Genomic DNA, 24,040 nt, shown 5'->3' with positions numbered 1-24,040 from the left:
AACTTCCCAAGCTGCTGGAGTTCAGCTGCTTCTGGTGCCGCTGGAGAGCGTCCAGTCTCCTCAAAACCCTGAGCGTGGACACGCAGGACTCGGAATGCCGGGGCTGAACCGCCGGTAACGGGAGCACGACCGGGCAGTCCTGCGCGGTGAGCGTGGGATGAGAGGGGCACGTGTGTGAGCTGGACTAGTTTTTCGAATTACAGATAACAAATGCCCCTTAGGTAACTCTTTCTTGACTTTACCCTGGTGGGACTGTGCCACCTGTAGCTTTGCAGCACTTTGTTTTAAACTGCTTTAGATCTGGAGGGAGCAGTAAAAGCAAAGTCTGATTTACAGGCTAGATGAAACTTCTTAGTGGTCATTAACCCTGACTACTTTAACCTGTTGAGAAGATGGTGGGTTTTTTACACCTGAGTTCCTTTAGACTTCGTCTCTTTTTCACTGTTTGGCTGCATCTGTCTTGACTAGATTTTCCACAGAATTTCATTGCTTTATAATGGCACATACAAATGATGCTTTGAGCTTCTGTTTTCACAAAGGTTATCCTTAATTTAAAAAATCATACCAGATTAAAATAGAAATGGAGTTTTCTATTTACTGCCTTGCACTATCCTCATGGAGAGGATTTTAATTAAGAGAAAACGGTTGAGCAAAAAGGTCTTATATCTGAAAGCATTTGTCTGTGGCAGTGTGCTCTCTGAAATAYGCTGTATTGAAGCTATTCAGCGGATGACTGCAATATACGCCTAAACCTCACTTCATAGGCTTGAATAAATACAAACTGTGTGTTCGCTGTATGGCTGCTGATTGAAAATGTGTATGTAACTGGTCTGGGATTTAATCATTCTGTGGGAAGTGCTTAAAGCAGGTTAATGTAACACCTTAAAAGCATAAAAAATGGAACTTGAATATTCATCTTATGTCTCTTTAAAGTTGTGTTGCTGTTCAATAGTTAGGGCTCCTAGCAAACCTGGTTTCAGACAGTTGTATGTGTCTTTGCTGGGACAGCTATTTTGTTTAAGGAATATCTTCATAGGTGAAGTGAGTATACAGTCTTAGTCCTCTTTGCATTTAATTGGAATTTCCTGAGGAAAATGTGATTTTAGGATTTCCTGATTAACACTTTTATTCTCAATTAGATAGCAAGTTTGCTACCAAGATACCTGTGTCCTGTTTGCTTATTTCTCATGCTGCTTTTGAAACAAGGAACATTCGGAGGGAGCTGTGTTTTTGCTTGATACCTTTACTGAAATGTTCAATGCTGAKCAAACAGGATGACTTAATACGAAGGAGGGTGAAGGTTATTGAGTATCTGCTCATTGCTTTGAGAAAAAATACTACTTAACCAAAAGGCCTCTTACGTGCAGGTGGATTTTAATGCCAGCTGCTTAGTAAGTGCTTTTTTTTTTTTTTTTTTTAATCTTTAGTAATATACCTCTGGCTGTTCGGGGATAAAAGGCTCTCTAATGCCTTCTGCAGAAGGTATTTTTTATGTTTTACTCACCAAAAACTGTTCTAATGTTAGCTAGCTTCAGTGAGCTTGGTTAGTACAATAGCTGAGGGAATATCAGCACTTGAAAATGGCTTTTACTTTCTGCTGCCCTATCTTTTAGTGTTTAAAATTGGATATGCCGTGATTTTCTTCCCAAACCTTCAATCAGTAATGGTATCTGAGAGTATTGCAGTACAAACATCCCTCTGTAGTGTGTTCTCCAGGGATTGGCCTTATTTCTTAAAGGCTTCAAGCCTTGGGTCTCTTGATCTTTATTTCAGAAGACTTTTTTCTTTTTTAGTGTAATCAGCCTGAAGGAATTTGTTATTTATAGTCATCCAAACTTGTTATTTATAATCATCCTGTTTCTACTCTGCATCTGTATTTCCTGTAACCTTGCCACCTTAAAAAACCCTTCCAGTCTCTTATTTTTTCATATTCCTCTGAATTCCCTTAACTGCTGTACAGTGTCCCTTACCTGTCCTCTATCCACAGTTCCACAGTATGGGTTTTTTACGTTGTATGAAAGAAGTTACTTCAAATTTTTAAACACCAAGGACTTTTCAGCTTCTGTTTCCAGTAGAAGGATTTTCTCCTAAGTGAAGTTTTTTTGATTAGCCAGTAGCGAAGTCATAATCTGACTTGACCTCACRTGGTTGCTGTGGAAATCTGTGATCTCACAGACTGATTGCTAAGGTTTTATCCTGGGGTAAGGGCTCTTAGGAAGAGGGCACCCTCTTGCCATCCATTCCTGCTTTCATTAGCAACCAGAGTCTCTACTGATCATGTGAGGAGGTAAGTGGATTCCTCTGAAATACCAGACCRCTTCGTTTTGGGGAATGTCCACTTCCTCTGAATTTGTGCCGGCGTAGCTGAGCTGCAGCAGTGGAGAGCGACTTTCCTTTCTGATCAGGGCAAATTCATCATCGCTTCAAACTGAAATGGTGGTCTTAGGGAGTTAGCTTTAAGCTTAGTAAGGTAAAAGTATGTTATGGGAGAATGGTGCTAATGGGAGAAAAATTTCCATGGAAAATCAAATTTACTATTATGTAGTTATTTTAATTTCACTAGAGAAAAATGTGAATTTAAATGTAGACTTTAGGCCTGCACTGTCAGACATTTAAACAGGTCAAATGGCTTTGATCATCCTGTAATGTGCCACTGGGTTGTAGTGACAGTCCATGTGCTACAAAAACAGTAGGATGAAGTGCTTGTATCTTGCTCAACTCAGGTAAGTTGTAATTTCTTAATCAAATGAACTGCATAAAAACTTTCAAGAGATGACTAAGGCCTTTATTTATTTATTTTTATAAGTACTTTGAGAATTGGTTAGATTTTTCCAGATCGTTTGATGCTGAGGTTCCTGATAGTTTCCGTGCCCTTGGTTAAATGGACCCCAACACAACCTGGAGATCTACGTTATCCGTTCTAGTCGTGATCCACTGTGGCAGTGCCTRTCTGGGTTTTTTGTTCTGTATTTGTCAGCCGGTAAACCTAGGTCTCTGAAATGGTGCCCAGAGGTGAGCAGCTTTGCTGCTGCTTGCCAGGGCTTCCTGCCTTGCTCCTGAGGTTTCTTCTGATGTTGGTTAGGTGTTGAGAAATTAATGGGAAAWCTGCCAATGTTCAGACAGGAGCTAATGAAGAGAGAGCTGATGCTGTTTGGGCTCTGTTTATATAAAACCTCATCTTTCTGCATCACCTTTCATCTGAGTATTTGCTACTAATATTTGTATAGACCCATGACTTGGACTTTGTGTCCTGTGAGACAGATACCACTGGCCACCCAGCAGTGGAAACAAAGACTAAGTGAACGTGTTGAAGTTGTTTCATTTTATCTTGTCCCAGTTGCATTGCTCCCTAGTAGAGCAGGGAAGGAGCATGGTTCCAGAAAGCAATCTGGAAAGGCATRAAGATCAAATCTGAAGCCTTTTGCCTTAGAAGGGGAAGCAAAGGAGAGGTGTGGTTTTGGGGGAAGGCTTTTGCTCCCTTACACAGTTTCTGATCTCTGGAGGGTTTTTTGTAATTGGGATAGCACATGTTATAATCAAAACCAGGTCACAAGAGACCACTGCATGACAGAGCAGCTGTTGCATGCGGTCATGCACAATATTTCTGTGGTAGAAATGATTCATTTCATCTGTGTAATATATATGGAAATGTGCTGCAGGAGCATTGCTGAAAATAACACATTGTATTCAAGCAGCCCAAACAAAGCTGATCTTTGATTTGCAGCTCTTACATGCCTTTTTGATATGTTGAATGAGCATAGGCAATCTAACTCTTATTTCGGATAGCAGTACTTGCCTGTGTTTGGTCTGTGTGTACATACTTAGACTGGTGTATCTAGATGGGATATCTTTACTCTGGGTGAACAAATAAAGGAGATTGGAACCAAGAGAACAGAGAAGGGGGCAAACTGTTTCCGAGGTCTTAAATGCTTCGAAAAATCTGAGCTGAGAGGGATTTTTGGTTCTTCTCCACATGGGCATATATATCTCACTGGCTGGGTAATTTGTGCCAATAACATAGTGCTGCATGATTCATTCCAGTAGATGTGATATGGCAGGCTAGCATATTTAAATCCTTTACTTCTGCTTTGGAAGAATTCCTCTTGATTTGTGTGGATTTTTTATTTACACATAACCATAACTGTCTGTTACCCATATTCATCAATTAAGTGCAATTTCTTACCTACAATTTGCTGTCTAGCTTTGTATGATAGGACTGAATAGGTAGGTGTTGAAATCTTCCTTGGATGGAAGTGCCAGGCATTTAGAAACCATTCCAACAGTGGCAGGAATCCCAAAATTTTGTTAATTACTTCTATATTTGATAGACAAATGAGACTTATGAAGCTGACAGATGCCTTTCACACTGTAGTAAATATTTGTACTGAACTCTTGCTTCAAAGGCTGTGCACTGGGAAGCAATGGCCCAGGTTATGGTTGGCATGCTGATAGAACAACCAGAAGAAGACATAGACCAACACAACTCAGAGGAACTTGATGTTCAACRTTTGAGTGACAGCGAACTGCAGGAACAGCTCATCTTGTATGGAGCCAAACCTGGACCAATACTGCGTATGCACCATAGCAATTATGGTTGGATGGGATTTATGCACGAATCAGACCTAACCTAATAAGTATTAATTGGGTGTGGTTGAGGAGAGGCTGAATGAGAAGGTAAAGGATGTTGATCTAATACTGAAAGACTAGTGTGACTCCAAAAATCAGCTCCATTAAAGTAAATAGTTGTGTTTTCAGCCATTCTCCTAAATGAGGATTGTTAAGTTCTGACTTTGGATGCCTCCACAACTTTAGCAGATACATTTGTGTTTTCTGGATTATTTATTCTAGCTTCCACAAGGACACTTTATGAAAACAAGCTTCTGCAGTTGATAGATCAAAGCACACCAGCCTGCTATGGTAAACCAGATGAAACCGGACACCTTGATCAGGGCTCAGAAAATGAAGATCAAAAAGAACAAGGTATAATATTAATCTTAGAATCTAAAAGTAAAAAAGTGTGAGTCTTTACTCATACCTGGCTTTGTTATTTATCTGCATCTTCCAATTCAAGTTACATACTAGAGAAATTCTTGAAAATAATTCTGGTGACCACTCTCTCACTGGCTACAGAAACTAATGGGCTTCTGATCTGCCTTGGAATTCCTATGGGACTATCAAGGTGCTTGAAGTAATCTTAGAAGAAAACAAAAGTCTCTTTACTGAAGTAGAACACTGGGTATTTTAAACTCAAATCCTTTTTGGGGAGTTTTACTGAATGGTTTTCCTCCTTTTTCTCTTTAGTGATGTCCTTTGAAGTTCTCTTGAAAGATGAAGCCAGCTTCCCATTTATTTTACAGACTGTAATGAATATCTAGCTTTGTTCAAGCAATTAGCTTGGTAGGGTGACTTCTGTTGCTGCTTTGAAGGAAGAATTCCAAAATCCTGAGCAGTTTAGATGTGTTTTGAAAAAACACTGAGCCAACAGCTGTGCATCGGACTAATGTGACAGTATAGCAGCTGTCATAACAAAAGCAGAGCTGGTTCAAACACAGCTTCTTTGTGTTGTGATTGAAAATGATTTAAAGGAAAAGATTATTTACTGATTTTACTGTATTAAGCTTTGTGGATGGATAACTTGACTGTTCACTTGTTTTTGGTATGTGATCCTACCAGATGAACAGGCTCTTAATCACTTCTTTAGCTTAGAGACTTGAATGTGTTTCAACATACAGCTCTGCTTCTTGCTGCTGGCTTTGCTGTTTCTCCATTTCTGTAACTGTGTTCTGTAGGTCCCTGCTGGAGTTTGGCTTGGTTGGTGGCAAGCCATTTGAACATGCACACAAACCTCATCCGTAACCAACCATCGTTCCAGTGACTGCAAAGAGGATAGTAAAGCAATGCACTATGTAAAGATGGCCTAAACTGTAGCTTTTAAAAGTATCAAATTATGCAACCTGGTATAGATATTTGGGAGGAATTCACCCATTTTAGTTCTTGCTTATTTTTTTTTCCCATCTATCATTCAGAGGGAAATACTCACATAATCCTTGAAACAAAAGACTTCAAAGTGACAGCAGCCTGTGCCTCTGGCTATTGTGAAGTAAGTAATCTACTAATGCATGAATATTTTATGTATCTGCAGCTAAATGAAGGAAACTGCAAGTTAATATAAACTGATGCTTTTTGTATTAGCCTCATGACAAATGTAGCAATTGTATCCAATCAGTTAATTACGGCATGCTTCTGTGGTCTGCCTTCTGCTTTCTTGAGCTTTGTATACTATCAGTTAGCCAGCTAAGGTGTTTAAGTGTGTGTCAAGTTTATTTTTTGGGGCATCCAAGTAACTACAGATACAGATTTAGCAGTGTATTTAAAATGCAACGTTGATTCTGATGCAGTCCTTAGTGTTGTGTATGTTGAATAATGACTTGGTTTAAAAGGGTTACCACTGTAATAAAAATCAGTACCAATAAAAATTAGGATCTATAGCTTCTCCTTGTATTTTCAGTTCTCACACAGAAGTGGATACTGGGTAGTTTATTACATTAGTCTTCARAACACCTCTGTGATGGGAAGTGCTTTTCTCCATGTTTTATGAACGGAGACCTGCAATTTGGACTTAAGTAGCTCTGTAGCATGGAGCTGCAAGTGGCTTGCCAAAGGTTACCTAGGTAGTCTGCAGTAGCTCAGGAAACTAAGCTGGCTCTCCTGTATGGTAGCTGCTCTTCGAGCCATGCTTCATTTTACCTCTTTCGTTGCCCCTTGAGTTAGAAGGGAAATCTGGGTGGAAATAGTTTTCTTCAGCATCTTACAGCATTGGGAAACAGCTGGAAGAAAGAATATGTATTTACTGAACTTGGTTATCCTATCACATCCATACTGGAGAAAACCTTTCTTGTTATGCTGTTTGAAAATATATTGACCTTTAACATAGTCAAAGTCACTAGTGTTCTCTTGGTATTTCTTGCTGCTTTCTCTTTTGCTTTATAGCCTTCACAGCTGGAGGTGCCTGAACGCCACAAGAAATTTCTGTCACCTAATGCAGATCACAGTCTTGCTAAGATAATGGCAGAGGAAAGTATCTGTCCTTGCTACATATCTTGTTGTGCCTTTGCATCTAGCATTTCATGAATCTTTGAGGAGAACTTTTCTGGATTTCCATTACTGCTTGTTATGTCATACTTCTGACTCCGTAGCAATGATAAATGCAGGAAGCCAGGTCCATTTATGGCACAGAACATTAAACTCTACTTACTTGTACTTTGTTTCTTTGTATGATCTTGCAGCTTTCAATGCATACTTGATAATATTCATAAGAATAATCCCTTTGTGAAACTGCTAGCTAATGGCAATTAAGTGTTTCATTGGTGCCACTCTGTAATAGTCCATATTTTATACATGTGTGCACACATACACACTTTTTTAAATATAAAACAAGTAGATAAAAGATTATTAATGAAGGATAAAGTACATAGCTTCTACTTTATCATTAATTAGTCATCTGATAGCTAGAGGATTGCTTTTCTCCACGCTTCTGGAATGCGAATGATTTCAGGCTYTTAGTTACATTCTGTTAAATCAATTTTGCATTGTAACTATAGATGCAGACTTCTTGTCACAAGTGGAAGAATTGCAAGAAAGTTATTTAAATCTATAGAAGTAATTGGAAAGAACATAATTTTTATTGTATGATGTTCGGTGCTTTGTGGCAACTCTCACCATGAGAGGCTTTAATTGTGTACCTGCAGCCTGCATTAACAAATGTCTGTCCTGAAAAATGTTAACAGCTAGAACAAATCCTGCCAGAGGATAAGCTGCCAGTACGTCGAACACAGGAACAAAAGCGATCAGGTGGCGGCAGTCCCCCCAGCAGTCCCAAGGCTGTTCGCAGGATAAAGGTATTAYGGTGCTGTTAGCTTGTAACATTACCTCTCCTACCCTTTCTCTCACCGCAAAATGCTCCGACRTGCAATCCTCAGACCAGGTCCCAGCCCGAATGGTACTAGAAGTCACAGATCAGAATGAGATTCTACTAGTACAGCATTACAAATGTGTCTCTGTTGGTCTTTTACTCTRCCTTAATTTCAGAAGTCTTCTGTCTTACCTGAGTCTGTCTAAGGTATACTTCACAGTGCAGCRTAAGGATCCCGAGCTACCTCTGAGCAAGTGAGTTTGCATATCAGAGGRTTTCTGTCAGCGCGGCATGATGCTCCTCGTGAGGCATTTGATTTCCTTCTCGGCATAGTCTGTAGACTGGAAGATAGCCATCTTAAAGAAGATGRCATGCCTTTTTGAAGAAAATATGTAGTAGAAACTTTTTGATGTAGTTGGGGAATAAATTCCATGTAGTGCTTAGAAATCAGTAAGGGATCATCTTGAAGCAGGTGATTCTGAGAAGGTAATATTTATTTTCTAGGTTATCTTTTGCCTGAACTCTCTTATAATATTGTTAACCATAAATAGTTTGTTGCAATGCAGTTTTGGTTTGGTTTCGATCCTGGAAAATGGACYCTGCATAATGTTAAGTACAATGGGTAAATCTTTACATGGCTTGGCGACAGTCACTTTAGCACAGTGTTTTTGTCTCTGTGCCACCCAGCATAACAGGACTCCTGTCCTGAGGGAGATCCTTGAGCATTAAAGTAAAAGGGATGTTGATTATAGCACCRTTTTTCTTGCATACAAATGAGCTCGTTGAGCTGCTCTGATTAGATGATGTGTCTGGAGGCAAAGTACTGTATATTGTGCATTGCTTRCTAAATGGATCTATTTAAAATAGTATTTTTTTCCCACTAGTGTCAGAAAGCAGCAGACAAGAATGCAGTGACATACTGAACATCAATTACTATTTCAAAGGCATCCATGTCAAAGTAGACTGCAGGCAACTAACCTTTAAGTACTTCACAAAGGTGTGGGGTTTTTGGTGTTTGTTTTTTGTTCTGTCTGCAGAAAGATCCRCTTTAAATGAGATTTTTTCAAGGCAGCTTCCATTCACTGACTTGCTTCTCATCAAGAAATAACATGGTGTTTGTTATTTCTGAAGCACCATTCTTATTAKACTCCTGCGATTGCTGACATGCATTTACTGTTTCTCATTAGTCTTGTCCTGATAACCTCAGGATTGCAAAGAGAAGCATCCTTCCCTTGAAATTAAGGTGACCTTGTTCTTTCAGTTGTCTGGTAGCTTTGCTTGCTAGAAATGAAGAACTYCTGCCTTAAACCTGTTAAATCTCTCACCATGAACATTATTCTYTCATCAGACAGGTGAAACATCTAGTGATGGAACTGGCAACGATGACACAGATGAGATATGGTTTTCTTGTCCTTGGTCTCCCATAGGTATCAGGTAATGTGTATTTAGCTTGTCTCTTCCTCTTTTTGTTGGCCGCTTTTTCCCTTTGGCTTGTTTTGSCGTTTTGGGGAAACTCCTTCATGGTTACCTGCCAAGTAACATCTCTGAAAGAACAGGTCTTACGGAAGTTCTTGCTTAGAAAAGAAAGCTCTAGCTCCAGCARTTTCTCARCTAGATAGACAAGGCACTCTGCAGTTGAAGAGYGCCTTAAGTGCAATGTTCGTTTCAYCTGAGGTGTCTGAGAGCCCACTACAATATGATCATAAACAGCAAAGAAACTGCTGCACAACTGACTCTCCCCCATCCTGCAACTTCTGCCCTTCTCTGGTTTTGAAAGCAAAGACGATGCCTGTGCCGATGGGCCAAGCCAGAAGAGCGCTTTCTTCAGTGCTCAGAAAAACACGCAGTGGCTGGCTGAGGGGATGCCGTTTCAGTACAACCTGTTTCGAGAGCGTGTTAAATTGAGACACAACTGGCATGGAGGTGGGGAGGGAAAAGGCCTGCTTCCTTTAACTCTAGGTAGACTCTTTGGACTCTTTCAGGTTTCAGCTCCCTTTTACAGCTTTGTAAAAAAAAAAAAAAATCCCATTTGTCAAGAGTTTTGCATAGACAGGAGAGTGAACATTGGGACTCCATCTCCTGCTGCTGTTAGAAAAGCGTGAAAGTCTTGTCTTGTTGCTTGGGAGCACCTGAAACAAAAGGGGTCCTTGCCTGTAGGTTTTGCTTTAGCTAGAAGCTATCCAGAACAGTGTGCCCACTTTGCTAGCAAATCTACAGCAATAAATAGCAAGCATGTGCAAATGCTCTCTGGAGACATTCTTGGTAATTAGGATGCAGTGAGCTTTCCTAAAAGGTGCCCTTCCCTAGATATAATGTATGGTACGGGTGTTGAGCAACACTGTGTTCTCCCTCTGCATGTCATGCTCAAAAGGCTCCTCTTTGTCTTTTGAAACTAATATTTTTGTTTTATAACTAGAGGACTTGCTTTGGCTTTTTATTTTGTCCTAATTGAATGAYTCCTTTTCTTCACCCCGTGATAGGTTTCTGTTAGAGCCTGTGTGGTATGTCTAGAAGATAACAGATGTTGGTTCTCTAGRGTTAATGATGAGTCCTGAGTTATCTGAAACAACATCTTTCTTCTCATAATCCCAGCAGGAAAAGACCAGAGAAGGAGGATGAGCAGTCAACAGCTCAGGCTATGGAAACACTTAAAGTGGAAAAGGAGAAGTTTGTACTGGAAAAAGACAGTTACAGAACAAGAGTAGCACAGGAAGAGACCTCTCGAAGTCTGATACCAATGCCTGTAAGGGTTGCGATATTTGCCATCTTTGTGTTTGTGCTCTTTGTRTATGTAACTATGGAGATTGACCCAAACAATCCACTCATAAACTTCATCCTGGGAAGAGGATAAGAGCACTGTCCTGATGTCGTACACAGTACTTAGTAATGACTACAAAAATGAAGACTGCACTTCTTTCCCTGCTRCTTATGAACATGCTCTTCAGGTAGTGAATTAAAAGGCCAGTAGGAGGGAGAAGAACTCTGCAACTTGTCTCTGCTTAGTGTTCATTGTATACAATGGCTCATTCTTGGAAATGTGACTTGCTAAACTGTTYTTCTCTTTGCTGAAGCCAAGTTCACATGTAGATGCACACTTTGTATCCCAGCTAGAGTTTGTTCCCTCAGAAGGGTTGCGGGTTTTTCCTCAGTTGCCTGTGGCTGGGATCATTCCGTCTTTGAGAACTTTGACTTCTCTGAGCTTTGGCCATCATGTATTTGAGCAACACCAGCTACAGATCAGGGGAAATAAGCTGCTTGCCAACCTGGCAAGAGAGGCAATGCCTCTAGCATGATACAAGCCCTGAGGGATCAAGGGAGGATTTACTGCATTGCATGTTCTTGCTTCAAGTCTAAAAATCTTACTGAAAAGAGTACAGTGGCAGTGACAGCCTCTCAGTGGTGGCATGCCACCTTTCATCTGAAGGTGACCTGAATTTTGAATGTAATGTTCTCATAAATCAGACATTTAAGATTTAAATGATTAGAGTGTTTCATGGGTTAAGATCAAGCTGAGGCCATTTATTGTCTCTTCCTTTCATAGCAGAAATGCAATACTTCGAGCTTGACATGTAATCTGAAGGAACATACAGAAGCACCCTAAAGCTGCTGTAGCCATTTGATTTAAAAACTGCTAGGTTTTTTTGCTGTTAGTCTTGACATTTTGCCAGGAAAGAGAATTCGATATCCTTAGGTGTGATGCTCTGGTTTAAGAGGAAAATCCTTCCTGTATAAGTCATATCACACCACTTGCTTATTGTGTTATACTGAGTGGCTTCCTTAATTCTTCTAAGTCATTTTGCTTTATCTTTAAGATGTGTGCCCTTCATAATCTCTACCTCAGATCTTGGATATGGCTTTAGTGTGACATAAGGGGTTACCTCTATTCTAAGTAGGACAAATGATAATAAATGGAGAGGAGTTTTGAATCCTATAGCACTTTTGAGGCTATAGGATTAGTGGTAAACCGGTTGTTATTTTTAAGATGTGGTGTTAGCCCTGTATTCTCAGATGTTTCCTTCATGAAGTGCCTTCTCTGGTTTAGCAAGTGCAATGAAAGCTGGAATGTATTATGTTTTTGCATGGTTTTGTGTTCACAGGAAAATAATCTTCAGCTGTTTCAGATTACTATATTAATGAGATTAGGTGCAATTGCTTTGGTGCTAAATAATTGATTATACCACRTTTGTTTTAATTCACAGTTGAGGACTCTGCTTATTTGCTCTAGCTATTTTTAGTTTCCCCTGCAAAAACTCTCGAGTGATCCAGTTGATACTCATCAGCTTGGATTTGGTTATTTAGGATTGAGGAGGAGGGCTGTGCGGTCATGTCATTCTTCCTGGCCTGCTGCTGCCTAACAGCCCATGCTAGTGTGAAGTTCAGTATCTTCTGAGGCAGTTGAGACTGACTGTCACATATGATCCTTGTTGGTTACAGGCTCAGCTTAAAGCCTTTTTATGTCCTGGAACTTAGATGCTAGTCTTTCTGGGAAAGCAAGGGCAGCGCACTGTAGACAGCCGCTGTGGACAGGTAATTAACACTAACTTTAGAGGTTTGTTCTTATCTGGAAGCAAAGTTAATATTGGCTGCTCTCATTTGAACATGTTAGAGGCTAGTAAAARATGGAGTGGAGTACCTTCTCCTTTGCGTTAGCTAACTTACCTGGAGGCCACTGAAAGGTGCCTATGTGTATTTTCCTTTTTGTTTTACTATCCATAACTTAGTGAGTTATTCTGCTTCATCCCTTCAATTGAGAATGATAAAGCATCGGCTCCAGGGATGATGTTTTTTGAAACTGTTCTGGCAATGGGCATCAAAAATATTAGTCTCTTCCTTTTCAATGTGCTGGGGGTGTGTGCCCTTGTTTTGAAGGGCATGTGCAGTTCTGATATTTTAATAAAATGAACACTGATGTGTAACACTATTTTATTGGGTCTTTTCTTTTTTATATAAATACTTACAAGGCAAAGGGTCCTAATCAATTCTCTTAAAATAAAAAAAGGGAGGGGGAGGAGAGTGGGGGAGAACTAGACCAGGCTTATGGAGACATTAGCTGTGCAGCTCAAGGCACACTTGGAAAAGCAGCTCTTGGTCTAGCTCTTCTTCAGTGCAGGAGGTAGGCTTGCTGAGTGCAAGGATGACAGATCTCCCCAGTTTCCTCCCAGTCTGTGGCAACTTGTGTTGATTCCCTGCCACCAGCTGACCTTCTTTAAGGAAGCCTGTGCTAAGCTGCAAGCGTTGTCAGTATCAGATTTGGGCTAAAGTCTGTTTTTCTCAGCTCAAAATGGGGAGACAGTTTCTTCCACCCACAGACGAGTTCACTTTGTGCCAAGTCTCTCCCAGCGCAGTGCAATGAAAATGGCAATGTAGTGATCTTGCCAGAGCAGAATAGGAATTGATCCTTCTTCCCTGGGGAGTGGAGCACCCCAGGTCCCTTAGCACCTATTGTGCTTGTTCACTTTATTGAACAGACCAGCAACACGAACACGTAGGTACTGCCAGGCACCAAGAAGGTAAGTTGTGCCCCACTCCTATACCCTGCCAATCCGCTGTAATCTCAGCCCCTGAAAATGGTAGCTATAAGGAGTATTTACTTTGCAGGAGGGAATACCTCTAATGTATGCAGTAACTACAGTTTTGTTTTCCTAGCTAACATTGGTAGCTAAGAGGCGAGGTAAGAAAATAAGGATGCARTGCTACTCTGTTCTTGCATGCTATGTACTAAATGGGGTATCAGGAACGGAACTGCGCTGGGACTGCTAATGATAAAGTCATGGATCACCATATAACACGGCCGGGCATTTCCAAGTACAGCTGTCTTCCCCTAGTTACCCCGGAGTGAGTGGCTGAAAGCAGAGCATCACAGTTAGTGGTGGTCCTACTTAATGCCAGGGGTTACAAAAGTTTACTGTTGAGTCTGGAATATRAGCTCAAGCCCAGTCTGATGAACAAATCTAGCCAAACTCTGCAGAAATGTCAGGTAGAATCCTCATTCTTGGAATGGGGGAAGAAGGTGCTGAGTCTACAGCTGCTGAAGATTTCAGACTTCCTCTGGAAGCAAGGTTGTGTTAGACCATTCTAGAAATGGATGGACCCGCTCCGCAGAAAGCTRAGTACCTCTCTGAAGCTATCAGCACTCCAAAATTCAGCTATTACAGTAGGTGTAAAACATACAAGGCTTGGGTTTATTGAAGTGGTAGTGCTCGAGAGCACTGATAAGATTTTTTTTTTTTTAATCTGTTTGATATAGTTGTGAGCCCTTGAAATGAATGCAGGGAACATTAATGAGTCATTTGCTAGTAAGAACTTTGAGTAATATTGTCAAATGTTGCTGGATAGCCTGTGKGTCCTGCTGAGACTGGGATGTGTGTAGAGGGTCTCTTCTGAGCCTGCRCAACCTGGTACCTGTAGCTGATGCTAAGGATGAAATCTTCATATAGCATAACGTATAGAAAGATAATGATGATCCTTAAAAGTGAGTTAGGAGAACATATTCTAAAGGAGGAATTTGTTACGTGAGAGTGTAGGTTTCTTTGGAGGGATGGGTTACATCTGCAGTGGTTCAGCTCCACTGAAGTAGCAATGGTATCAATTAGGAGTTTGTCCTAGGGAGTTTCAAAGCCTTGAGACTGGGTAAAGAGCATGGAGAGAGCAAGGGAAGATGTCTTCTGGAGTGATGTAGCAGAATGAGGGAGAGATGCAGGTGTGCAGTTCGGAGCGTGTGCAGCTTCAATGATTGGTGTTAAGGGGAGGCGAAGTGGAAGAACAACGTGGTTGGACTGAGTAGAAGGGGGTGGTGGGTTACATCAAAATGTTTCATCAGTTGGCTCTTTAATAAAGAACTGTCTATGAAAGTGATTAAACATCTGATGAGATAAACTATTTAAAGGATGTGACAAGGCTTTCCCCCTCTGAACCCCTCTGGCAGTGATTCAATCAGAGTAGCCAGTGGCACCTGTGCGTGGTGGGGTCTGGTTTCTCAAAGCTGTTGACACCTATTTTTTCCTGCTGGTTTCAGGGGAAGCCCCGGCTTGTCAGAGCATCTACCTCTTCTCTCCCCTGCAGTGTGAATCTATCACTTGCCTGTTCCATTTCATCTCTCCTCCATTCTGTTCAGTCCATGTTTTGGAAATACTTCTCCCACTGGGCTGTAGAAAGGGTGGCCTGCTTTTTTTTTTTTTTAATGACCAGTTGTTTTTTTTAAAAAAAAAAAAAAAACCTGCTAGAGACTGCGTGCCTCACTTGGAGTCCTTGCGAGAGTGTGTACAGATCTCCTCAGGCAAGAGCAAAACTTGGGCTGTAATAGAGTTCAGTACAGAGTGTGAAATGACTGGGCCAACTTTATTCTTGGTGCAACTTTGAAGATAATGTTGTTRTTGAGGCCTCATTTGTTCTGTTTCTGTGAAATATTTGAAAATTCACCTGTATGAGTTCTGACTTGCAGTGTCTCCTACTAGACAGCTTGATTACAGTAAGCTTACAGCACCTTCGCTTATCAGATGAGGAACTCGAGGAAAATCTTGTTTTTATCTCTTTTAAATGGAAGAAGAGTTTTTTTTTTTTTTTTTTTTTTTTTTTTTTTTTTTTTTTTTTTTTTTTTTTTTTTTTTTTTTTTTTTTTTTTAACTCATCACAATGAACCAAAGCCTGTAACAACTTACGCCCAAAACCCTGGGGAGAGGGGAAGCAAATGCAGCGCAGTGGCAGTGAGGATGTTTGAGCATCCTCTGTCAGAGTGCTGKATGCTTGCTGAGGAATGATGTGTAAGAGGTCTTATGGGACATGAGACTTGGTGCTGTATCATGACAAACCTCTCGGCTGTCCTGTAGGCTACCATCATGAAAAAATCCTTTTGGGGACTAACCAATTTCCTCCTCTGATCACGTGTTCCAGTAGATTTAGACTGGGAGGAATTGTTTCATAAGCTCATTACTATGCATTTTTGATCTATTAGTCTTAATCCAAATGTAGGGTACTTCAGAGCGGGAGGAGCAAAGTGAAGCTGGAAAGAAGGCATRGGAGAAGACATGTTTCTGGACACTTCATCCTTTTACTGATGCTCTGCATCAGTGTTTTACCTCTGGTGCCCTGCTCCATGCTTCATCCTGTGACACTTGAGTGACAACCCAAATACTCCCACAGCTTGGTCCAGCTGAACCATCAGAGCATCTGCTTCACTGCATGTCAAGTCTACCAGCCCCTTTATCTTGGGCGCAAATGCTTGCTCATTTTTTGAGGGTAACTGTCTGCTGCTGGGCTGGCTCAGTGTTGCAGCCCCATCCTCGTGACTCCTGCTGGTGGGCTGTTGTTCAGCGCACAGAGGTGCCACGGTTTGACTTCTGCAGAAGCTGGGTCTGAATGGCTTGAGAGAGAACGTGTGGGTTTTGCTTTGATCTAGATTCTCTTCTCTATCCAGGATGTAGAAGCTGAAAATCTAAGTGTATTTCCATCCTTCCTCCTAAAGCAAAACTCAGTAGGGTGTGATCCAAAAAGTAGGTCATGGGGTCTGACCTTCATGTGTGGCACCCTTGGTTTTAAAGGAATAGGACTTGGTACCTCTCCGGGATGGCTGCAGGGAAAGTATTTGCTCAGATTGCTGTTCTGCACTTTCTTGTCTTGTCTTGCCTGAACTGTTTAACTTCTCAGTGTTTTCCCCAGCCCCCTTTAYGCTGCTGTGTTGAGTTCCTTCGAAGGGGTGGACAGGATTACTGAAGAACTGACATCCTTTTACCACCCACCACCTCCGCTTGAAGAGCTAACCCATGCCTGGCATCTAGGGCAGCACTTCCCTTGCYGCTCAGAGCCCCCACTGATGGCTGGCAGGTTGCTCTCTAAAACTGTCTCCCCCATGTCTCTAATTTTATGCAAGGCAGCTTCCTCCACTAGAGACCTGTCAGCAAGGATCTATGCTTGGCAGAAATAGCTCTGGGAGAGTAATGACAGCAAAATGGTTGCTAAATAGGGAATAGCTGGAGTGCTGCAGCAATAAGGTCAATTATAATCAGCTTTCCTGTAATGTATCTCTATATTCTCAGGCACTGCCAGGATGGGCAGCAGCTGGGGTTCTGGATGTCTGGGGAGTAGAAACTGCAAAAGACAAGAATTGGTTAGACAGATGAGATGGTCTCTTCTTCCTTCTGCATTTGCCTTGTTCTTCTYGGGGAATTTTTTCTTCTTGCTGCTGAAGTGATCTTAGTTCAGAATCTCCTGACTCTGGGCTTTAGCTACATGCAAATGTGCTTAAAATCTTGCAGGTGRAGAATCAGTTTTGGAGCCACTGTCAGGAGTGTGAGCATATAAGGGACAGACTTAGCAGAGATGCTGGCAAARCAGTCAAGGTCCAGCCAAGCTGGCAGGGGAACAAATTATTGTGCCATTTCTAGATGGACACAGAAGGGTTTTGGTGACTCATTACAAGAGTGATTGAACCAAGAATAGAATTTCCAAAACCCAATGGAGAATAGGCAAAAATAAGTTTCTAGAGATTAGCACATTTGTCTATAAACTTAGCGTTGGGGATCAGTGAAACGGGAGGAGGAAGACAGGTCATGAGAAATGGAAATGTTTCGTTACGACAATCTCTGAAACAAAGCATCTTGACTTCTGAAAGCACTCTCATTTTGGAAACTTGTCCTTCTAAAGCACAACATGTTTAAATGCTTAACACCCAAAGGAAAGGAAATGGTGTTCTCTGCAGTTTAAATACAGTGGTTTAGGGAACTTGGAATAAGGAAATTTCAGAGAAGAGTATGAATTCACCAAAACCTAACTTGTTTTCTATTGCAAATCAGAATTGTATACTTTCTTTACCTGCACCCCTCACCCTTTGCAAATCTCTTCTTTGCTCAGGCTGGTCTGACTGCTGCCTCTGCCCTGAATGATTAATTCTCTTTTGAAGACTAGAGAACAAAACGCAGCTGTCCCAGTGCCTTTGCTTGCTTAGGCGTTCAGCCCTTTCGCAGGGCTAGGCACGGTTTGCAGAAAACCCAGGGCGCTGCTGTACTCCGCCCCGGCGTGTACTGACCCTTGTTGGACTGCTCAGGGCGGCAGATATCTTCCCTTTTAACAAACATTCTTAGTGAACGCAGGGAAGGTGTAGCTTGTGAGAGCAGAAAGCCGCTGGTTTACTCTGACGTTCTGGTAAGTCTGCGTGGAGATCGGCTGTTTCCGCTCTCTTGCACAAGCCCTCTCCCTAGGAGCAAACAGCTTCTTCCAGTGAAAATAAACACGGACTTGTGTTTTGCCTTTTCACAAAAGGTGTGCAAAGCCACGTGCACGCGCAGCCTAACTAGTTAGACAGCGTAAGGCGCTTCTGTGCTGCTGATGAAATGCTGCGAACTGTAGCTAATTCTGAGTGTTACCGTGTGCATCTTTTTTTCCCGGCGGCTGCCTCTCCGAAGTGCCCGTCTCTGCTGCGAGGATGTCTCTCTGCGTTCGTCAAACGGGCGGGCGCAGCTGGTGGGCTTCTCCCCGTGGGTTAGCTATTCTGATTGAGAGATCCTGAAGCTCTTGCCTTCTGTCTCCGCATATTAAGGTGACTATCTGCACTACAACCAGCTTGGTGCCCTGCAGGAGGAAGAATTAATTAATTAACTAGTTAATTAACTGTCAGGCTGCCAAATCTCTGACAGAAATGGCAGGGGAGGACTAAGTGTTTTCTCTAGYCCCCCTGCCTTGCCCTCCATTGCTCCTGCTGAAGTGTGGCCTACCTTGGTCCTCACCAGCTCCAAGTGGTGATGTGCTTCAGCTCAGCCACAGCTGGCCGTGGAGGTATGCACAGGCATCGCTTTGCCCCCCTGCACATTATTCCCCCTTATCTACAGGACTCCGATCTTTTCTTAAAGAAAAACCTTCAGTGGGTTTCTGGAGCTGATAATTCTTTGTTTCCCTTTCTTTTACCTCCTGGCCTCCTTGCTGCAGTTCAACCCACCTTCCCCAAACATGCAAGAGTGGGGCCCGGTCAAGAGTGGAAGGGGGGCTGGGAGAACTGCTTCAGCATGATGCTGGGGACAAACCTGCCCCTTCACAGCCAACGCGTGCTGTGAAGTTCACCCCTTACCCAGTAGCTAAAAGCTGAGCCTTGGCCAAGGGCATGTCCAAGCCCAGCCTTTGGCCTGAATGCCCAGGGAGAAGGGGGAAGTTGCTTCTCTTCGGATCACTGTTGTGTCTAGAAAAAAAACATCTGAGAGAAGAATTGCCCGTGCTACTGTGTCYGTTTGACTCAGTTGGCTGGACCGGAAGGCATGTAGGTGGGAAAGGGAAAACAAATGTCTGTTTGGCTTATTTGTGTAATTTACAGGAATTCCAGCAACTCCTCTCCTGCTGTTCCCATGGAAACTGATGTTGAATTGCAGAAAGCTGCTACAGGTTTTCCGGATTATTAGCATTTTTTTAACCTGTAACAGCCGTTCCTCCTGTATCGCTTCTGAGCAGCTTGGAAAGTTGCCTTCCCCTTTCTGAAGCACGAATCTACAGTCTGCCCAGGCCACCCCCATCCTGCGAGTTCCTCGGAGCRTCCCGAGTGCTCTGTGCTGTGCTCTGCGCAGGATAACGCCGTGAAAGGACTCCTATCTGGAGGAGGCTCCAGCTAAGCCGATCCCAGGGAGCAGACCTCAGCTCCCTCGTAGGTGGCTTCTCGTTGCCTCCCTAGTTCAGGTGACACTCAGCAGCACGTGCTGGTGGACTGAACGCTGCTTTTCTTGTGGCTGTAGCGGCACGTTTGAACTTTCTCATCTTCTGGGTGGCTCTGTTTCCATCGTGGTTTGCGGGTAGGAGAGTGTCAGTGCCCCTGCCRAGGTGGGACACTGTGGCAGGTCCCCAGCTGCGGAAAGGACCAGCCGGAGATGGGGCATAGTGCTGCTGAGTGAAGCCAGCGTGTGCCTGTGTCTGAAGGCTCCCGTGTCTCTGTAGCATATTACGTAAGCTCAGCTCTTCTGAGCTGGTTATTTTTCAGCTTGTCAGGTCTGACTCATCCACCAGGCAAGCCAGCAGTCGGGGACCCAGCACCTGGGGTTTTATGGCCGAGCTGCTGTACCTGTCTCAATTCTTTCATCCAATTTAAACCCACCTTATTCCCCTGCCTTTGTTTCTCATTTCTTTTGCAGATGTCTACGTGGTGCAGCCTTTTCTTCGTGGGAAGGTAAGCCTGCTTGGATTAATCTAARGAATGACTCTGTGGCAAGTGAAAGGTCTCAAGGGGCTCTTCTGGGTTTACTTCATTTTATTTGGGTGAATAAAATGCTTACAAAGATGAAAGGGTATATGCTTTAATAAGTTATTAGCATTAGATGCGTAGGAGTGTGGGGATGGATTATCAAGGCTTCCTGGCACAGCTCTACCAGTGCCCTGGTGTGTGTTGCACCATTTCTGCTCCCTGTATTCAGTCAGTCGTGTTCCTGCAAGCACCCGGAGCCCCCGCTTGCACGAGAACCTCGCTGCACTAGGTGCTGGACAGATTGGGGGGAGCAAAAACAAAACAGGTGAAAGAGACAAAAAGCAGGAAGAAAAAAGGGAGATGGAGGGCTCAAGATCAAACAGCAAYGTTTAAAAGCTGGAACAGAATCCAGTGTCCTGAGCCAAAGCCCTGTTTGGACCCCAGCCCAAAGCAGGAGCTCCCAAATGGTTTGAAACACCAGCCTGCTGTCAGGTTTTAATGGGTTTTTTTTCAAACCACAGTTGACTATCCGTTTAAAATGGAAAGCACTGCTTAATGACTGCAAGAACCAGCTGCAGACCATTCTGTAGGGTGGCCCGGCTTGGCAGCGCGCTCAGCTGCGGCTTGGGCATGGCGGCCCACTGCTCCCTTAGCGATGCTGTGAGTTCAGGATCCTCTGTGTTAAGAGTTGCAATAATATATATATATATATTTTTACTTGAATTAATTTCTAGTTAATTTTATATCACTGAAAGCATCTTTACAATATGGGGAGGTTGTCTGTCTTGTGGCAAGCTTGAGATTGATGTGGTCAATGTGCTGGAGATCCACTCAGTAATGGAAAAGAATTTGTTCAGAAATATTTCTGAACAGCTCTTAAAACCATTGAGTTCAACCTCATTCCTAGCAACTTATTCAATAGTGCATTAGCACAGACTGTAATAAGCTGTATAATGATATTTGGAGGGATACTTTGATCACTGGGAGAGACTGACAAAGATCTAAGAATTTCACTGCTGGAACTTGTTGCGAAACAGGTCAGATGTGCAAATCGTGCATTTTATCTAGAGCATTCTGTTTCTTAAAAAGCTCTTTGGATCAGCTCTGTTTGCTTCCACTTCAAGCTGGAAACTAGCTTGTGTGAAGTCCCCAGGCAGATAATTATACCTCATATATGAAACATGGAAACAAATAGGCATAAAAACTTGACTCCTGCCTTTTGTCCTTAGTTGCATGTTCCTCTGTACCCATGATCTTTGCAACACACCAAATCTCCATAACAGAGGATTCAAGAAGTAAAGACTACAAGTAGGCCCTCACATAGAGCATCTTGCCAGCTTTTACCGCATCCTTAAAGAAAACAAAACATTTGCTATGGAAACACTGGTGGAAATGCTGCTATTAAACAAATTGCAACTAGGCCAGGCCACTGGAATAAAACATCAGCATCTTCATGCTTGGACTGACAGCCCTGGCTCAGGACCTCATTTGTTCAGAGTAGCATAAACAGAAGAGGCCTGTTAGTCTTTGCTCCTGAAAGTGTGTGGTCTGTCTGGATGACAGGGATCTTTCTTCTTCCCCCAAACAGAAGGCTTTTATTATTATTATTATTATTTTAATACCGAAATGCGAACTTTAGTTTCCATTTGCCCATTCTATTGATCTGATTTCAATCCAAGGCTGAAGGTGGGCAGTGGGCTCACCTCTTGGTGCCTCACTCAGAGGGTTGCCCGCTGCAGGGCTCTGGCTGCTAACGGGGTTGGGGCTGCTCTGAGTCGATGCCCAGTCCATCGTGGGGAAGGACTGGGGCTGCCGTCCCTGCGGCTGGCCAGCAGCTCCTTTAACTGGCCTGTCCTCAGCTGCTTGGCTTTGCTTGGGACCTCTCCCCTCCTTCCCTGTGGCTCTGTTCCCCCTGTAAATCTGACCTCTCTGCTGTCAGGTCTTCTGTGGTTTGAGAAGACCTTTTGTGACAGTTTTGCACCTCTGTGCTTGTAAGCAAGGATCTTGCAGACTTGCTGGAGCCCTGGGTTTAGAGCTATCTGGACTGATCTGTAAGCAGTCTGGTAAATAATAACTTACAAATACTAAGTGTCCAATAATACCAGACTGCTAATAGCCCCCGTTAAAATCCACTTTGGGGTCTTTTTAGATATCTTAAGAGGTAAATGCCTCTATAATGAACATTTTAGTGTTAGATTGGCCCTGTGCTTGAGGTTTTTATTTAAATGCAAATTGAATCCTCCCACTGGAAAGCTAACAGGAGATTAAAATAGCTGGTAGGGGACGAGAATTTGCTTTTATGTAGAGTCATTGACTCAACTTCTTGTTGAGTTCCTCATTTTTCTTATTTTATGGCTAGAGCTGCTTGAAAATAATTTCCTGTCTAGACCAGCATCAGCTATCAGCAAGAGTAAACCTTGTCTGGATCACTACAGGGCTGAACTTATGGTCAATGCCTGGGGGCCTTTCACAAGCCAGCGCTGAGCTTGACCCCTCCTCAGGCCAGCTCTGGAGACCATCACCCTCCCAGGCTGGTCCGTGCTGCTGGGAACTGGCGACCAGATGAGTGAGTCCCTCTGCGATGGAAGAGCCTGGTGCTCTCGGCTCCGGAAGCTGCAGGTTCAAACGCTGCCGGCTGCTTGAGCGTGGTGGCCGTTGGGTGCTCTGAGCACCACGCGTGGTCGCAGCCCTGTTCAGTGGGGAAAGCTGTATGAGCACGACATGCAGCAGCAGCAAAAACCCCTGAGCGTTGTGGATTTTCGGAGTTAAGGGAGTATCCTGAAGGCTTAGAAATATCTGCTGGGTTGAAGTGCAGATTCAGCTCTGGGAAGGAGCTTTGGAACTTGATGGAAGATGTGTTTAAAGGAYCTTTCTTTTTTGGTCTCCTGCTCAGAAATGATTTTTCCAGATTCTAAGTTATCCCACGTCACCTTTACGAGAAGAATTGAGAGGCGGGTCAGGGAGGCATAAGCCCGGAAGGACCAAGAGGCAGGGAAACATCTGCTCCTGCGAAGGCTACGACGGCTGCGATACAGCTGTGGCCCAAGGTGGTCCTAATGCCACGTCCGAGGCTTCAGAAGAAGCAATTTTCTTGTAGCTCTCTCGGGTCGGGGCTGCGGAGAGCAAAACCGTTCCTGCTGGACCCTCCGTGCAGGTGCGTGGTGGGCGCGTGGCTGCCCCACGGCGCTGCGGGCACCGCCGGGCAGCCCGCCAGCCGGCGTCCCCGCGCTCGGCCCCCGGGAACGCCGGCGTCGCGGGAGGCTCTCTGCGTCCTCTTGGAAGCCGCTCCTGCTTTTCAGCTCCTGCTCCTCTATTTTTGTCTCTCTCTCTCTCTCTCCCTTTTTCTGCTAGTTCTGGTTTTGCAGGGGAGGGAGGGAGAGCGCCGGTGCAGAGCGTCCTGTGCGAGCGTGGGGAGCCATAAAAGGCTCCAGCACGGGTCTGGCAGTCCCGTGCACGCACGCGCACCCCTCCGGCTCCGGGCGCCGCGCAGGGAGCGCTCGCCGCGGCGGGCGGGAGCGCGCTCGCTCTAACCGCCCTGCGTCCCCTGTAGGGAGCGGGGATTAGGGCTGCCGGATTTATGCTGATTTTTTTTTTTTATTTCTCCTTGCGCCGAGCCCTTCGCCTCCCTCCCACGCACCCCTCCCACCCCGGGCTGCTCCCGGCTGCCGCTCGCTTCCCTCCTCGCCAGGGCTGCAGCCTCCAGGGAGCCGGAGCCGGAGCGTTGCAGCCTCCAGGGAGCCGGAGCCGGAGCGTGCAGGCGCCCGGCGGGGGCGGCCGGCCTCCCCCCGCCGTCCGAGCCGCAGAGCCGGCGGCCGCCGGGCAGCGGTAAGCAGGGGGCAGAGGCAGGGGAGGCGTCGCGGGGGGCGCGCGCTTGCGCCGAGCGCGGGGCCAGCTCTGATGTGCAGCCGGGCACAAAGCCGAGCTCAGGTTCAAAAAGAAAAAGTGGGTCGAGGAGGCTTTTTTTTTTTCTTTTCTTTT

At 43.9% G+C, this 24,040-nt stretch overlaps 2 protein-coding genes across 3 annotated transcripts in view; both read left to right on the top strand.

The window, feature by feature from the left end:
* The first annotated feature begins 6 nt into the window (after positions 1–6).
* Positions 7–12,821, top strand: LEMD1 (LEM domain containing 1). Its single transcript, XM_085300379.1, has 8 exons — positions 7–146; positions 4,404–4,572; positions 4,849–4,980; positions 6,027–6,100; positions 6,991–7,078; positions 7,792–7,898; positions 9,261–9,346; positions 10,505–12,821. The coding sequence occupies exons 2-8, from the start codon at positions 4,422–4,424 to the stop codon at positions 10,761–10,763; spliced, it is 897 nt and encodes a 298-aa protein (XP_085156505.1). The 5' UTR covers positions 7–146; positions 4,404–4,421; the 3' UTR covers positions 10,764–12,821.
* Positions 12,822–23,139: 10,318 nt separating this feature from the next.
* The window catches only part of KLHDC8A (kelch domain containing 8A), a 15,758-nt gene continuing 14,857 nt past the window's right edge, over positions 23,140–24,040 (top strand). Inside the window, exon 1 of one of the 2 annotated variants that reach the window (XM_085300372.1) lies at positions 23,140–23,216. The gene's annotated coding sequence lies outside the window, so the exon portion shown is untranslated. Of the gene's footprint in view, positions 23,217–23,767; positions 23,888–24,040 lie in introns of those variants that run through there. The other variant, XM_085300370.1, reaches the window with a different exon arrangement.

This window comes from Rhea americana, unplaced genomic scaffold (genome assembly GCF_003343005.1).
Source record: "Rhea americana isolate MKP2758 unplaced genomic scaffold, rheAme1 scaffold_163, whole genome shotgun sequence".
Taxonomy (NCBI): Eukaryota; Metazoa; Chordata; class Aves; order Rheiformes; family Rheidae; genus Rhea; species Rhea americana.
The sequence above is the reverse complement of the archived record's forward strand: the minus strand, read 5'-3'. Positions and strand labels throughout refer to the sequence as shown.